Here is a 14,136-nt window from a genome sequence, read left to right as displayed (position 1 = left end):
TATATATATATATATATATATATATATATATATATATATATATATATACTGCATCGTTGTGTGCTTTCCATTGATAGGTGTTCCTAACATAATTGACAGTAATCCATATTTTTTCAAACTATGAGAAAGAAGTGTTTATTAAGTGATGCATGAGCATCAATTTGTGGTGTTTAGTGGCGAGCAGGTTGGCATAATTTGCTATCATATTTGACACTTTCTCCCCAGAGATTTCAACCCTTTTGTTTTTGGTGTGTTTCCCTCCAGCTCTCCTGCTCCACCAGCGGGCCAGGATGGAGCGTCTAATGAAGGAGCTGCTACTGGAGAAGCAGAAACTAGAGAACCTGAAGGCCGATGTCAACAATATGGAATATGATGCCCTTCAAAGACGCTTTCGACGAGTCAACTCCTCCGGTCTTATACCCAGAGTAAGGACTAATTTTGAGACTTTTTCACATGCTCACAAAAGACAAAGTATAACAAAATGCTGTTAAATGATTATTTCACAAATTCCACTTCTGGAATGTTTTAATTCCATAGTCATGAAAACTCTGTAGGCTATAGCAGCTACAGTAATCCTGCCTAACTCTGGATTTGAAGCAGGCTTTGGACTTAGTTATGTATGCTGTTCAAAAGGCAGAACAAATTCAGATCTAATTGATCTTAAAAACAATCAAACGTTATTCCACTTAGTATTCCAGGTGCAGCCAAAATGCAAAAGTAAGAAATAATTGCTCTATTGTATCATACAAAATGAAGTTTAAAACAATTTCTGACCGGCAAGACAAAGTTTAAAGGGAAGGATGGGGAATATTTGGGTTTTTATTTTTGTCTACTTTAACTGGGTTGTGTGTTTGCGACTGCTACAGCCTGAAGAGATGACCCGATTGCGGAGTCTGAACAGACAGCTTCAGATTGATATCGACTGTACCCTGAAGGAGACAGATCTACTGCAGTCTAGAGGTACACACACACACACACACACACACACACACACACACACACATGCACATTCCTACACATAAACCTTTGAAGTGTATCTCTGATTTATTTGAAAGCATTGATCTTGAAAGAGCCAAGCCCAGAAGCAGACAGAGTTGGGTCCAAAGTGATGGATGAGGCTCCATCACACTGCATACAGATGAAGTGTTCTAAAATGACTGGCTGTTCCATGACAGGACACGGGCCGATCCAAGGTTGACCCTCACTGGGCCCATGCACAGTGTTTGGCTGGTACGTGATCCTTGTTGATTACGTAATTAATAACAGCATCGCCTTAATATGCCCTGAATCACATTGTAAGGAAATGACTTGCAGTGATTTATATATTTACCAGGAGTGCTGTTTTTGGAAGATTAAACAGTCAAACCAGCAGCAGGCTCATGAGTGTGACCAGTTTACTTGCAGTCAACCCAGTGCCACTGAACATTTGGATTGTGGTCTTCCTAGAAAATTAGTGGAGCGTTCTTCCACTTAGTTTCAGTCTTCCAAATGTCTTTTGGCAAACACTGGCTAATAACGTTTTGGTCTATTTGCCAGTGGTTGGTAAACAATTTACCGGCCAAGATATTTTTCAACCAGCCATCCATATAATAAAAATCAACACAAACAAAAGAGCAGTTGCTACTTGTCAAGTACCTGCAGCTCAATATATTGGTGTTGCTGTCATAAAAAGCCAATCTTTCCTCACCCCCTTAACTGTGAAGCGCCACTTCTATGTACATTTTATTTTAACCGCACTTCCACTGTGCTCTTCATTTTTCCTTTTAGGTTGGTGTACTCCGGCAATGTATTGCCACATACTTGCAGACTCTTTGCGGTTAGCGCAAAAATTCTCGTCTGTGGTACCTGGCTTGATAAAGTAAGCGTAGCAACGGTGGACAGTGAGGGTCAAAGCATAGTCATACGTTGCATGTCGCCACCAGTGTGAAGAGTCGATGCAAAACAAAACGCGGTCAATCAACTAATGTGTTGTGGTGATGACCGTTTGTAGTGAAGTCCTATGTGAGCAACCCGCCAGTGGCGGCTGACCTCATTTATTTTATCCACCAACATAGATTTCTACTTGCATTTGGCGAGTAGCGGGTGCCAATTCAGGACCCTGCATGTATGCAAGTTGTTTTTAACACTGGCTTTCTCTTGCAACTCTGCAATAAAGCTGCAAATGGTGAAACACTTGAGGAGGAGGAGTTGTTGTTGTTGTTGTTGTTGTTGTTGTTGTTTTTATATATATATATATATATATATATATATATATATATATATATATAAAAAACTCCTCCCTGGGTGCTTCACTATATATAAATATACACACACACACAATGTCTTTCCTCTGAGCCTTTGCCTTTGAATGCTGACTTTACTCACCAGTTCCCCTCTCACACTTTTGAGGATGGCCTACTCCGTCAAGGAAAAATCGGAACTTTCAGCAAAAAAAAGCTGCTGCTAAATAATTGTTTTTTCTGGTCAGCCCCTAGGTTTATACTTGATACTGATATACTTGAGTGCATTGCATTTCTTTCAATGTTAAAGTGTTCAGTTCAAGTTTCAAGTTTATTACTGTTCCTGTTATATAAACAAATTCTTTTAACTTTGTCGGCTTTTTAGTTTTTGGGACTACTGTTATTTGATATTTGGGGCTATGACCAAATTTTTCAATAGCCAAAATTCACAGTTGTAGAGAAAAGTCGAATGGACAGATGTTGACATAGGCCTCTGAAAATGGTGTTAATTGTAGTCATTGTTGTGACAAACAGCCACTGTAAAACAGAAATGCGTGTGAGTGATCTGTGCGTGCCTCTTGGAGCCCAGCTTTACAAAGCAGCTTATTGAGCTAGCAAAAAATTCCATCCAGGTGAAAAAATAAATCAGAAAATCAAGTTAAACATCTGACTGTGAGCTTGTAACTGTTTTAGGACTATATTTCTTTTTGGTGCTGATACAACTATGCCTCTGAGCAGACAGTGAAATCCAGAGTTGCAAGAGGGAGCTTTCAAGTTGCAGTTAACTTTGTTCAAAATTTGTTTCTCGTGTCCAGGTGAAGACATGCCAAAACCAAAAATTAAAGCATCATCTCCTGGCCAAATCCTTTTAGATGTGTCAATAGTGCTTGAATAGCCTTACTTATTGCAGCATTGATGATTTCCCTAGTAGCCATTTAGACCAACTTAAGCGCTGCATTACCAAAACACAAAGGGCTGGGTTGGTTGGACCGTGTTGCTTCTTTCTGGTGCCAGTGAGAAGATTAAATACAATCCAGGATGGTCAGTATGAGTAATGAATCAATGAATTCAAAGCTTTTTGGATGCCAAAACACTGCACAGCGCTTAATAATGCCATGGGACAGGATTTTACAACTCCAGAAAGTCATTACAGCAACAGTTATTTCACCAATCTCTGTCTTGAAGATCCTAAAGTAAACAATAGTGTTCAAGTTACAAATGAGTCTAACAGGAATGTGCATGCACTTGCATGTATTTGATTGGCACAAGTAGTGTGTAGTCAGATAATGTTTTATTATACCGCAGCCAAAATTGAGCCAAATTTAGCTTTTTGCCTCTTCTGCTTTGCAATGAATGAAGATGCTATAATGTGTACGTTGGTCTAAACACGTCAGTCACTCAAGAGGCTCATAGAGAATAGCTGGAAACTGATAGGACTGATTGGACCTCTGGTTGGGATGGACACTTCTTAACAAACATCTGTATCTTGTTTCTGCTTTCCTCCACAGGAAAGTTTGATCCAAAAGCAATGAACAACTTTTATGACAACATACAGCCCGGTCCAGTTGTGCCGCCCAAACCTGGAAAGAAAGGTGAGAATTTTTCAGCTCAGCTTTCATAACATAAGTGAGTCATGAGACATTTTCATGAGGGTATGTACAGTAAAGAAGAAAAGAAAATACGTGATTGATGTTCTACAGGGTAGAATCGTATGTTCATACTCTTGCCAAGACACAGATGAGTTTCACTTCATCCTTGTCACCTTTTTTATCCCTGATGAGTTTGCATCCTGTATACAGCATTTTGTCTTACTTGATTTTGGTGAGTGTCAGTCTCCACAAAAGTGTCCACATGACAACTGGATGTGAAACCTTGTTATTTAGTGAATGCCCATGTCTGTCAACATTTATACTGATTGGTTGATGCTTGAGTACATGTCTTGCACGTGTGTTGTAGGCCTACACGATTTAGGGAAGAATTAAAAAAGAAATTAAAAATAAATAAACTCAGAGAGGGAAAACGGGAGGGAGGGAGACACAACAACACAAGCAGAAACAGACACACACACACATACACACACACACACACACACACAGACACACAGACACAAGACAAGGGACCAAACACCTGTGCAAATAAGTGGTCCGGGCTATAGCAAAAGGCTACAGTCCGGACCTCACAGAGTCTGCAATTCTTCGCCAAGTGTTCAGTGTTTTTCCCTGCGTTCCGTTAATCCGTGCATTGGAAAGTCTCATATACAATACATCCAAGTAGGAAAGGGTCCACATGCGGATAGACAGGTTGTGGGGTAGTTTCCAACGGGCTGCAATCATTTTCTTTGCAAGTCCAGCAAATACAACACATTTCTGAATCCCAGAGAGCTGAAAGGCTGACAGGTCATTCAGAATCAAGACATTGATTAGGCTATTAATTATTTTCCTGTGGTGCATTTTCACGGGGTTGAGATATGTCCTATGTATGAAATTGTAGTGAATCTGCCGATGGTCTGGATTGCATGATACTTCTGGAATGCTAGACCATACTTTATGCCAGTCAAGATTGATACCCAGGCCTGGTCAATCATTTGCCCAGATCCTCTCAATAGTAAGGGCAGTGCTGCCAGATATTAGTAAGAACTTATAAAGCCTAGACACCATACCACAGTTTTTAGGCTCCGCAGTAAGTAACTTTGTAAAAGAAAAAAGAGGAACGTGGGAGACTAAATACACGTGGTAAGTCAGAGAAGGGTAACAAGCCAACCTCACCAAAAATGTCTTTTAGATGATGAACTCCCTTTTGTTCCCATTGTGGGGTTGTTATTGGCCTCCCACCAATCAGGAGTGCTATATTATTGAATAATGGGGGAAAAGAGTGCCAGTTTCAGCTAACCTCCAAGTTTTGATAAGATGAGAGATAAGGGGGCCAACGCGTAGCTGGCACTGTTATTAGAAACATTGTGAAAAAGAACATCATGGAGTGACCAAGCCTCTGTCATAGCACTTTCTAAGGTACCCCAGCAAACAGACACATCTGGATTAAACCAAGTACGGAGGGGTCTAAACACAAAGGACCAGAAATAATGTTTAAAGTTGGGAACTGAAAGGCCACCATTCCCTTTCCTCCTCTCTAGACATCTTACGTTGTGGCCGCTTGCCTTTCCAGATAAATTTAGATAGCGCTGATTGTAATTTACGCCAGTAGACAGCAGAAAGAGAGGAGAGGTAGGATAGAGCTCTCAAAATTGACCCCGGGTGAAACATTAAACAACCGAGATACGGGCTTGAATCAACATGGGAAGACCCATCCACTTTTCCAAATCTTTTAAATTCATGTCATGTTTAATAATCTGGTTTAAGCAGGGGAAGACCTTAATGCCTAAATATTTAAACTGCTTAATAATGGGGATGTCGGCTGGGAAGTTGGGCCAGGAGCTACACTTTCAGCTGCCATCTCTGTCCAGCCGATCATGTGACTCTTCAAACATAGATATTTTTTTTGGCACCTATTGCACATCCCCACTAGCCTGTAAACATAGAGGCTTCAATCAAGAGAAGGGAGAGCATTGCAGCACTTTAAAACTTATTTTATACAGTCTATGTTTAAAACTCACAGAAGAAGGTAGTAGCGTTTGTGATGTAGTCGGCTCGTAAAATAAATGAGAATCAAAGTTATTTAAAAATTAAATCTTGAACAGGGTGAATCAAGATGGATTTTTACAACGATTAAACGTGCAGGCCTAGTGTTGAGTGACTCACATGAATAAACAACCTTTTTCATGTGCTGCTTCTCTCCTCTGTTTTTGTCAGAAGCAGAGCAGGTCCCCAAGCCAGTGCCAGGGCCCCAGAGGGACGAGGACTTTGAAGGTGCCCAGTGGAACTGTGAAAGCTGTACCTTCCTCAACCACCCTGCACTCAATCGCTGTGAACAGTGCGAGATGCCGCGCTACACCTGAGCTTAGCGCTGTGCTGTATTACCCACCCCTGCCCTATCCCAAGCCAATCCTTGGATAATATAAGACCCATTCCTTCAAAATTTGCAGATTCTGTCTAGAGGTCTTTGCCTGTCGATCAATATATAAGCTCCTCTTACCTGCTGAGGAAGCTACTATCCCTCTCTGCCCACTTGCCCTGCTCCCATCTACTACTCCTGTGCACTTTGACTCTTTTTTTTAAATTGGAGGATTCTTATTCAGGACAGTTGGAGACTCTTCTCATGGCAAAAGTACAAAAGAGGGAGTGACATGACACATTGCAACTCTCGTAGTTGCTGAGTCGCAGCTTCAAAAAAGTTGAAGCAATTGAGGAGAAGGAGCTACAGTTTACCTAGAGAACATTCCACGCAGAAACAGTGACTGCTCTGTTTACACAACTGCTCCCATTCCTGAACTCAAAATGCAGGCACCTCCACTTTAATCTAGGACCTGTAACTCCCTCTCTGACAGTGGAACAATGAAAGCAATGGTATATACATTCTGACTAATGCGAAATGTAGACTGTACACTGTATTAGGCTCTGTATTAGAGCTGATTTCACTGAAAGATGAACACTAAAGACATTTGCATAGGAGTATATTCCTGTTACTTTTATGCATATTATGCCACCGTGTATTGTCTTCAGAAGATGTTAATTTCCTGTGCAAATGCCTCAACTTGCTGTAGTTAATAAAGGAGCTGATTCTATGTGACTTTGCCATGCACAGCTGGCATGTCTGCATAGTTTTTTTTTAATAATTCACAGATTTTGCTTTTTCCCCACATGAATCAACACACCTTTTTATTTTTTCCAGTACATGTTTATTATGTAAGTTATCAAACCAGGGGGAATCAGAAATACAGCAGCAAAATGTAGGGCATGCACACGCTCATTTTCACTAATGTTGCAATAGGAAGTTGGAGAAGTCTTTAACCATGTGATATGAGGTTTGAGGAGACGGTTATTACTGTTGTAGGTCTTCTGCCGCCACAAGTCTTACCTCTCGTGGTCCCACTGTCCTTCAGGTTAGAGACTGTCCATTTTCTGTCCAGAGGCATAACACTACTCGTGCACAGCACATTTCACTTTAGCATCTCCTGAAGTAATTTCATCATGGACCTTAATTTAGAAGCAAAAACAAAGTATGCATACTTTTTCAATAACTACAATAACTTTTATGCTACAACCTCTCCCTATCTGAAATGTGTATTATTAAGGGTGCTTACTCCACTGAGAGCATTCCCTACAGGTTAAGAAGATAAGGAGGCATCACATGGGGAGGTGTGTGAACACATGCTGGGTGGTATGATCATGCAGACATGCGCACACACTCAGCAGACATGGTCATTTGCCATCTTGTTTCCCACTGGTCTTCTTGTAATGAATAGTGCTTTATTATGCTTAGTGTGCATACTTACATATAATACAACCATTGTTTTTATTTATCAAAAAGCAGGTATAACTTAGGTTATGATGCAGGTTCACATTAGAAGTCCAAAGGTTATACCACATATTACATGTGACTGTGCTATTTATTAACCAGTAAATGTCTCTCTCACCAGTATGTAATGATTTGGAAGGTGGCTGTGGAATGTTTTTACTGTCTTAGGTAGCTTCTGTTTATAAGCAGTATGTATCTATTACACTCTATTGGAGAAAGAAGGTTAAGCCAAGTTCCAGTTGTAGTTTATACTATCTCTGGGGAAATGTAGCATTTCCTTAGGTGTGCCCTGTCTTCCTCACTTTATCATCCTCGTGATATTATTTCAATAGGATATCTTCCTCCCTGGGTCTGTTACTTCCCTGACAGGCCCAAGTTTACCTCCATTCTTTGCTCTGATTTATTAATTATTCCACCTGGTCCTGGTATGGGGTCAGTGAACCCATCTGTTCCCTCCAGATTTTCCCAGATCTACTGGAGTTTCATTTAAAGGGGACACAGTCTAATCTGATTGCTGACATTATCAAATTCAAATTAAACTGGCTGAGTTGGATTTCTTTTTCACAGCTGGGTTTGCAGCCAAACCTCACAGAGCTAAGGTCCACACAAGCACAAGGCTTTGGTCCAATGAGTGAGGATAGTCTGAGAAAACAAGTTCACCTTATCAAATGGAAGAGCTCATTTCCAGTTCTGAAACTAACAATAAGTGTTTATTTTTCCTGTTTTTTTTTTTATCTGTGATTGTGAACTGTGTAAAAGACAGAAGGTCCCTATTACAGGAGTGGACACCGAATGAAGCAGAGTCTCAGTTTCTCCTCTTGTCATTTTAGTAGTAGTCTTCATAGTTCTTGGGGTTGAGGCAGTAGAGGATGGCTCCTCCAAAAGAGAAGATGGTAGATCCCCAGGCCAGGCCGTAGCCCCAGTTAAACTCGTGGTACACCCTCAGACTGACTGTCTCTATGAACTTGATGGGGAACAGGACCAAGCTGCACACCTGGAGCACCACTGCAGAGGAAAACGGGAAAGAGGAAATGTACTAATGTCAACAGAAGAATGGTAAATACATACAGATTTAAAGCAATGTATGACCATGTTACAAAACTGGAACGAAGCAATCTGATGGCAACCAAAAACTGTTCTAGATTTAAGTGCCTTGGATCTTTCCCCTGACAGCTATAATGGATGTAGACCATTTTGGAAGCTGGACAGTCATTGTTTTGTATTTTTGGACTGTCCTTCAGCTCTTCCTTTTTGCTTTTTTGCTACAGAACGTCTTTACATACCTGCAGAGAATAGCATGACCGCCACCGGCTTGTAGCAGCGACTCCTGGAGCCAGAGCACAGGGAGATCAGCGCCACAAGGAAGGAGAGCAGGGTGAGGGCCGCCCCCCCCAACAGCAAGGCCAGTGTGGCAATCTGCCAGTCTGAGACAAACACACAGGGACAGAGAGGAGGGAGGGAAGAAAGGCATGAAATCACATTGAGATAGAGAGTGACATAGGTAGCTAAAACGAGGTTACTCTGGAGAGCCGTGTCTGCACTGTTGACAGGAGGAATAAAAAGACAGAGCCGTTCCCAGGCCATACTGTTGAGCCACAGTAACGCTGCCATGCTCAATCTCACACAAGAGCTAAATGAATCCACCCACTAACATTTGTGGTGAATTACCACAGCGTGAACACAAACTATTTGTGGTTCAGAGGCCAAGACAACAACTAGTGCATTCTGAAAAGCTGCTAACGGCTCATAATGTTTTGATTTTGGGGATCCTTAGTGGCAGAAGAAAAAGAAGAAGAATGAGAACCATGCACTGAAACCTTGAACTGAGCACAGCAGTTTTTGGCTGACAAGAAACAAAGAAATGCACAAATGCATGGCTACGCACGGATTTCAGCGCGTTCAATAATGGATCCTGATGCTGCACGTTGGCTTCAGTGAGGTGACTCAGATAATGAGTATCCCTTCCTCTTGGCTGATGCCAGGTCAGCAGCATTCTCAGCATTTCATTCAGATTTACTCCAAAAAACTCAACTGGTAATAACTGCCGTCTCAACCGCGCTTTCCTATCCTTGTTGGAATGCCAAAGCAGAAACAAAAAGGGGGACAAAACAAGAATGTGTTCATCAAAAAAAGGAAAAACAAATCAAAGTAGAGATTTTTGTTTGCTTTGTGCAAAGAAAACAACACTTCAGCAGAAGAGCGTGTTTTTTAGAGACTTAATTAGCCATGGGACGTTAACTGAGGATTGTTGGGAGACACTCTATGTTATTGTTAAGAGATTAAGGGTCCCTTTCGTAGTGTTACTGTGTACTCACGGAAACAGCAGGTCTATTTGTAAACAGGCAGAGGATATTATGATGGGGCATATGATTACACAGGAGGAAATCATGTAAAGTACAGTGGGTGGAAAAAATAACATCAAAGCATAAAGGGGATTGGGCTCTGCATAAGTGATTAAATATTACAGTGGGTGGAAAAATGTATATTGAAATACTAGTTTAGAGTGTTTTGTCTTTTTTATATAAGTATACATGGTATTGTCTATTATGGAGTCCAGGAAATAAAAAGGATTAAGTGTTGCTGAGGTTATTTCCTCTCTATTGAGTCAGAAAATCATTAAAACATTCACCAGCGGAGAGAAAGTTACGGAACATAAGCTGCTTAAAATAAAGTTCCCACTCTTGTTGGAGAGAAACTTTATTCCAGGGGCCAAGCAGCTCAAATATAAACAAACATCAACTACTTCTGACCAAATATGGCTCAGGATTTAGAGTTTAAAAATGGGCCCTGTCACCACAGGATGTTGGAACGAGCCCACAAAAAGCAGAGCACCCGCTCCCTTCAGCCTCTAGCTTGCACAACACAAGGCCCCCTTGGAGACTTTCCCTTCCGCTGCCTCACTGGTTTCCTATCGGCAAAGGGCCACAGTAACTTGACCTGTAGTTGTCAAAGCATGTCATTGGTGAGATATCTTCTCTCGGTCAGTTTGGTGCCGTCAGCCCGAAAGCCTTATCAGTGTGCCCATGAAAACAGCAGGCAGACAGTCATCTCATCTCAGATTTGGAACAGACCCTGTACGCTGTGCAAGAAACACAGCCAGAGTTGGGGTGCTTAAAGGCTTTGATGAGCAGGACGCGCCAAACTATTAATCTGAGCCCCGCATGATGACAGATGGAAAAGGAGATACAGTACACAAGATCCAATCTGAGCATTAATTATGGTCCCATGTGTGCATGTCAGGCGCTGCTGAAGTGTTAATCGAAAGAATCCTTCGGGGCCCCAATTCTGTTTCTTTGTCTGAGACAATGGTGGAAGATCTGTGTCACAGAAGAGCCTCGAGTGTCTTCCTCGCTGTCACAAACACTCCGTCTCACTCTCTCAAGGCAGCAGGATGGAGAAGTGAAAGAAGCAGGAAGATCGTCAACCAGGGGTCCCTGCTTCAAGACCTGATGAGCAAGATGCTGAGCCTTAACAAGCTCTCTGTAACCAAACGCGTTGACCTACCTCAAAGACAAGACAGTCACCCAAAAATGGGATCAATAACGTATTACATTATTAATATGCTTTGGCATCACTGCGTCTGACTGCGCCGGGCTCGCTCACACACTGGCTCCACATTCGTCCCCTCATCTCGCACCGACCTGGGATCCACACTCTGCCTTTGCACGAGCGTTCCACATTCCTAGCCCTTGTATAGTCTGTATCTTTTATATGTGACCTCCGACCCTCTGCCCAAGTGTGTATGTGTTAGAGAGAAACTGAAAGAGAGGAGTTACTATTTCTGTTGGTATATTTCAAACACTTCATAAGACATCAAAGTCTCATCTGCTTTCTAATTCCCACTGCAAATTACTTTCCCAGTAACACACAAACACATACATACGTGAAGGCCTTGCAGAACAAGCTCAAAACATCTGAGCAGCCAGCTGGTGTTTCAAACTTAACAGGATTTATTTAATGCTGAGTAAATATTGGGGGGCTAGCGAGGGGGGTAGAAAGTGATTACTGGGATTCAAATCAATACGCCTAGCCAAGCACACGCCTGAGGAAATAGGCAGTTTGCTTAGTGCATTTACTGTGGTGTGCTGCTGCTGAGAGCTGACACGGAGACTGTGTGTCTTTATATGGGACCAAAGTGCACTTTGTCTGCGCTGACAGAGGAGGATCGGGGCCAGCATGACCCACAGTTACTCATCTCTCAGACAGAAAGAAAATATTTTGTCAGACTAACAAAAACACAATTCCCTACTCAGCAGACAGGAGGAGGTCAGACGCAGCAAAAAATGAAATATAAAAACACACACACACACACACACACACACACACACAAACAAAGAAATTAAATAAGCTGTAGTAAACCTACATTTGGCAAAATAGAACTTAGATAACTTTTATGCTGAAAAAATAGACTTTTGAGATAAATGACAGTGGTAATTAGGCTATAGTAAGTCAGTGCGGACACAAGAAAAAACACGAAAAAGCAATACAACCCCATAAAAAGCCTTGCAGTGAACATACCTTTAAAACTTTCAATACATTTTTTCTCAGCATTTTTAGGTTATAGTTTGTGGTGTTTGTACTGGACTGGATTATAATGTCAAGTGTTTTTATTTTTATTTTGTCTACCTTGCAATCCAGTGTAACGTAATACAGCAATACCACAAACTGGGGCCTAAAATGTGCCACAGTTGAATCAGTCTCAATAAAAAAAATATTACAAATTGCAGGGCTGCATTAGATTTGGTCAGACATAAATAAATGTTTTCCTGAAGTCATGATTGATTGTTGTTGGAGCTGTTCATACAATGGCCAATTCTCAACCACCTTTTTATCCCTGAATGATCGGCTGTGATGGAAATATGAAATGCTTCCAGAAAAAAACCTTCATGGAGACTCCATAAAGAAGTTTCCTTAATAGAGGAAAATCAGCATTTCTGGAGTGCTTCACTTGTTTCCCTGGTTACTAATCTTCAGGCATCTGGATCTCTGGGGAGTTCTCTACTCTGAGTTACCCTCGCTCCTTGGCCGGTGAAGAAACCCACACAAAGGCTCATTTTGTGAGCAACAAAAGGCCAAATGAAACCCCAGCTGGACCGCTCCTGGTCAGGCAAAATTCCCACATCATTCAGTGGCGCACAAATGTTTCAGAAGAAAAGTTAACTAGCCTAGACATAAAAAGCAAAGATGTCTCAAACATCAGACACACAAGGATAAACTTTTTCTACACTTAATTTCCAACTTTGAAAGCCGTGATGTGCAGCCCATTGTTCACTTTCTTCCTTAATGTAAGAAAAAAAAAATTCGGGAGTTTAAATTAACCAGGCAATAGCTAATTATAAAGTAATTAACATTTAGCACTCTCTTGGGTGATGTTGTATAATTCTCACCCACATAACAGATTGGTTCAGCGGTCTGCGGGGACCCTTTGTTATCCCTGAGTGCAGTGCATCTGACTCTGTCATTTGAATATGAATATGGGTGTCTGTCTGCACCCCGGAATCTGCCATTTCAAGGGTGAAACCTCCCGAAAACTATAGCAGCCCACCGGTTTAAAACTTCCAAAACAACATGGTGGCGCATCACCCCATCAGCTTCAATAAGTCAGTGTGTCTGGGCACATGAGCGTCTGTCTCACCGGTGGCCAGCGTGCTGTTGCAGGACCACTCCGCGGAGCTGACGGGCTTCCAGCAGGACACCCACATGGACAGGTAGTACTGGTCGTCCGCCGTGACCCACGCCGGGCTCAACACGGCCCCGACATCCAGGCACAGGGCGAGAAACACGCACACCAGTCCCACCAACTTCAGGGGCGTCAACGGCGACACCCGGACCTCCTCTGTCCCGCTCACGGATGAAGCCATATCTAAAGTATCTCATTCATTAAAAAAAAATAATCTAAAAATAAAAGAACGTGTGTTTTGGGGTCTGTTAAATCCACAACATTAGTCAGGTTTAAGATGTGGTTGTCCCCCCTGCCCGTGCCGTGTTGTGGGTCGCAGGATGGGGAGCTGCCGCTCGCTCCGCGTCCCGAGTCCAGAGGACGCTACTGCCGCTGCTGTAGACCAGCACTCCGCTCCGCTGACGGGACTGGATGCAGACTACTGAAATAGCACGGTGCTGCACCTGCTGGGTCCTAGTGCCTAGGACTATCCGACATAATCAGCATCTCTCTCTCTCTCTCTCTCTCTCTCTCTCTCTCTCTCTCTCTCTCTCTCTCTCTCTCCCTAACACACACACATACATGTTTCTTTTTTAATTTAAAGAGTGCTTTATTGGCATGACAAGACATTGCTTATGTTGCCAAAGCAGATGACACATAAATAAAGGGAAATTGACAATGACTGGCACAAACTATCTTTAACATAAACACCAAGGGTAGGTCTTCAGCAAAATAATTACACACTTAACTTATCACATTGTTACAATTCATCTCAATTTTTTTTATTGTTGCTGATAAGCTAGCAGGGGTGGTTTACTCCTGGGTGTTTCCGTGGTCATCTCGGTA

General features: G+C 42.1%; 2 protein-coding genes across 4 annotated transcripts in view; one reads left to right on the top strand and one right to left on the bottom strand.

Annotated features, from left to right (window-relative positions):
- tab3 (TGF-beta activated kinase 1 (MAP3K7) binding protein 3) overlaps nucleotides 1-6,949 on the top strand; it is a 15,385-nt gene extending 8,436 nt beyond the window's left edge. For 2 of the 3 annotated variants that reach the window (XM_032525243.1, XM_032525244.1), the window contains exons 4-7: nucleotides 265-425; nucleotides 867-960; nucleotides 3,728-3,811; nucleotides 6,026-6,949. In XM_032525243.1, coding sequence (XP_032381134.1) covers nucleotides 265-425; nucleotides 867-960; nucleotides 3,728-3,811; nucleotides 6,026-6,171 — 485 coding nt within the window. In that variant the 3' untranslated portion in view covers nucleotides 6,172-6,949. The remainder of the gene's footprint in view (nucleotides 1-264; nucleotides 426-866; nucleotides 961-3,727; nucleotides 3,812-6,025) is intronic. The other variant, XM_032525245.1, reaches the window with a different exon arrangement.
- A 585-nt stretch (nucleotides 6,950-7,534) lies between these two features.
- On the bottom strand, nucleotides 7,535-13,711 carry tmem47 (transmembrane protein 47). The gene is made up of 3 exons (XM_032525247.1): nucleotides 13,267-13,711; nucleotides 8,915-9,055; nucleotides 7,535-8,636 (listed from the first exon to the last, which is right to left on the bottom strand). Exons 1-3 carry the CDS (start codon nucleotides 13,490-13,492, stop codon nucleotides 8,458-8,460), a joined length of 546 nt encoding a protein of 181 aa, XP_032381138.1. The 5' UTR covers nucleotides 13,493-13,711; the 3' UTR covers nucleotides 7,535-8,457.
- Nucleotides 13,712-14,136: the final 425 nt, after the last annotated feature.

The sequence above is a fragment of the Etheostoma spectabile genome, chromosome 9, assembly GCF_008692095.1.
Source record: "Etheostoma spectabile isolate EspeVRDwgs_2016 chromosome 9, UIUC_Espe_1.0, whole genome shotgun sequence".
Classification (NCBI taxonomy): Eukaryota; Metazoa; Chordata; class Actinopteri; order Perciformes; family Percidae; genus Etheostoma; species Etheostoma spectabile.
The sequence above is the reverse complement of the archived record's forward strand: the minus strand, read 5'-3'. Positions and strand labels throughout refer to the sequence as shown.

Bases quoted from the DNA above. Each gene is read 5' to 3' on its own strand.
- tmem47 (XM_032525247.1), bottom strand. From the start codon at position 13,492: ATGGCTTCATCCGTGAGCGGGACAGAGGAGGTCCGGGTGTCGCCGTTG. The intron at 9,056-13,266 runs GTGAGACAGACG...TGTTTGTCTCAG, and splicing joins CAACAGCACGCTGGCCACCG to ACTGGCAGATTGCCACACTG. The intron at 8,637-8,914 runs GTATGTAAAGAC...TTTCCTCTGCAG, and splicing joins GGTCATGCTATTCTCTGCAG to TGGTGCTCCAGGTGTGCAGC.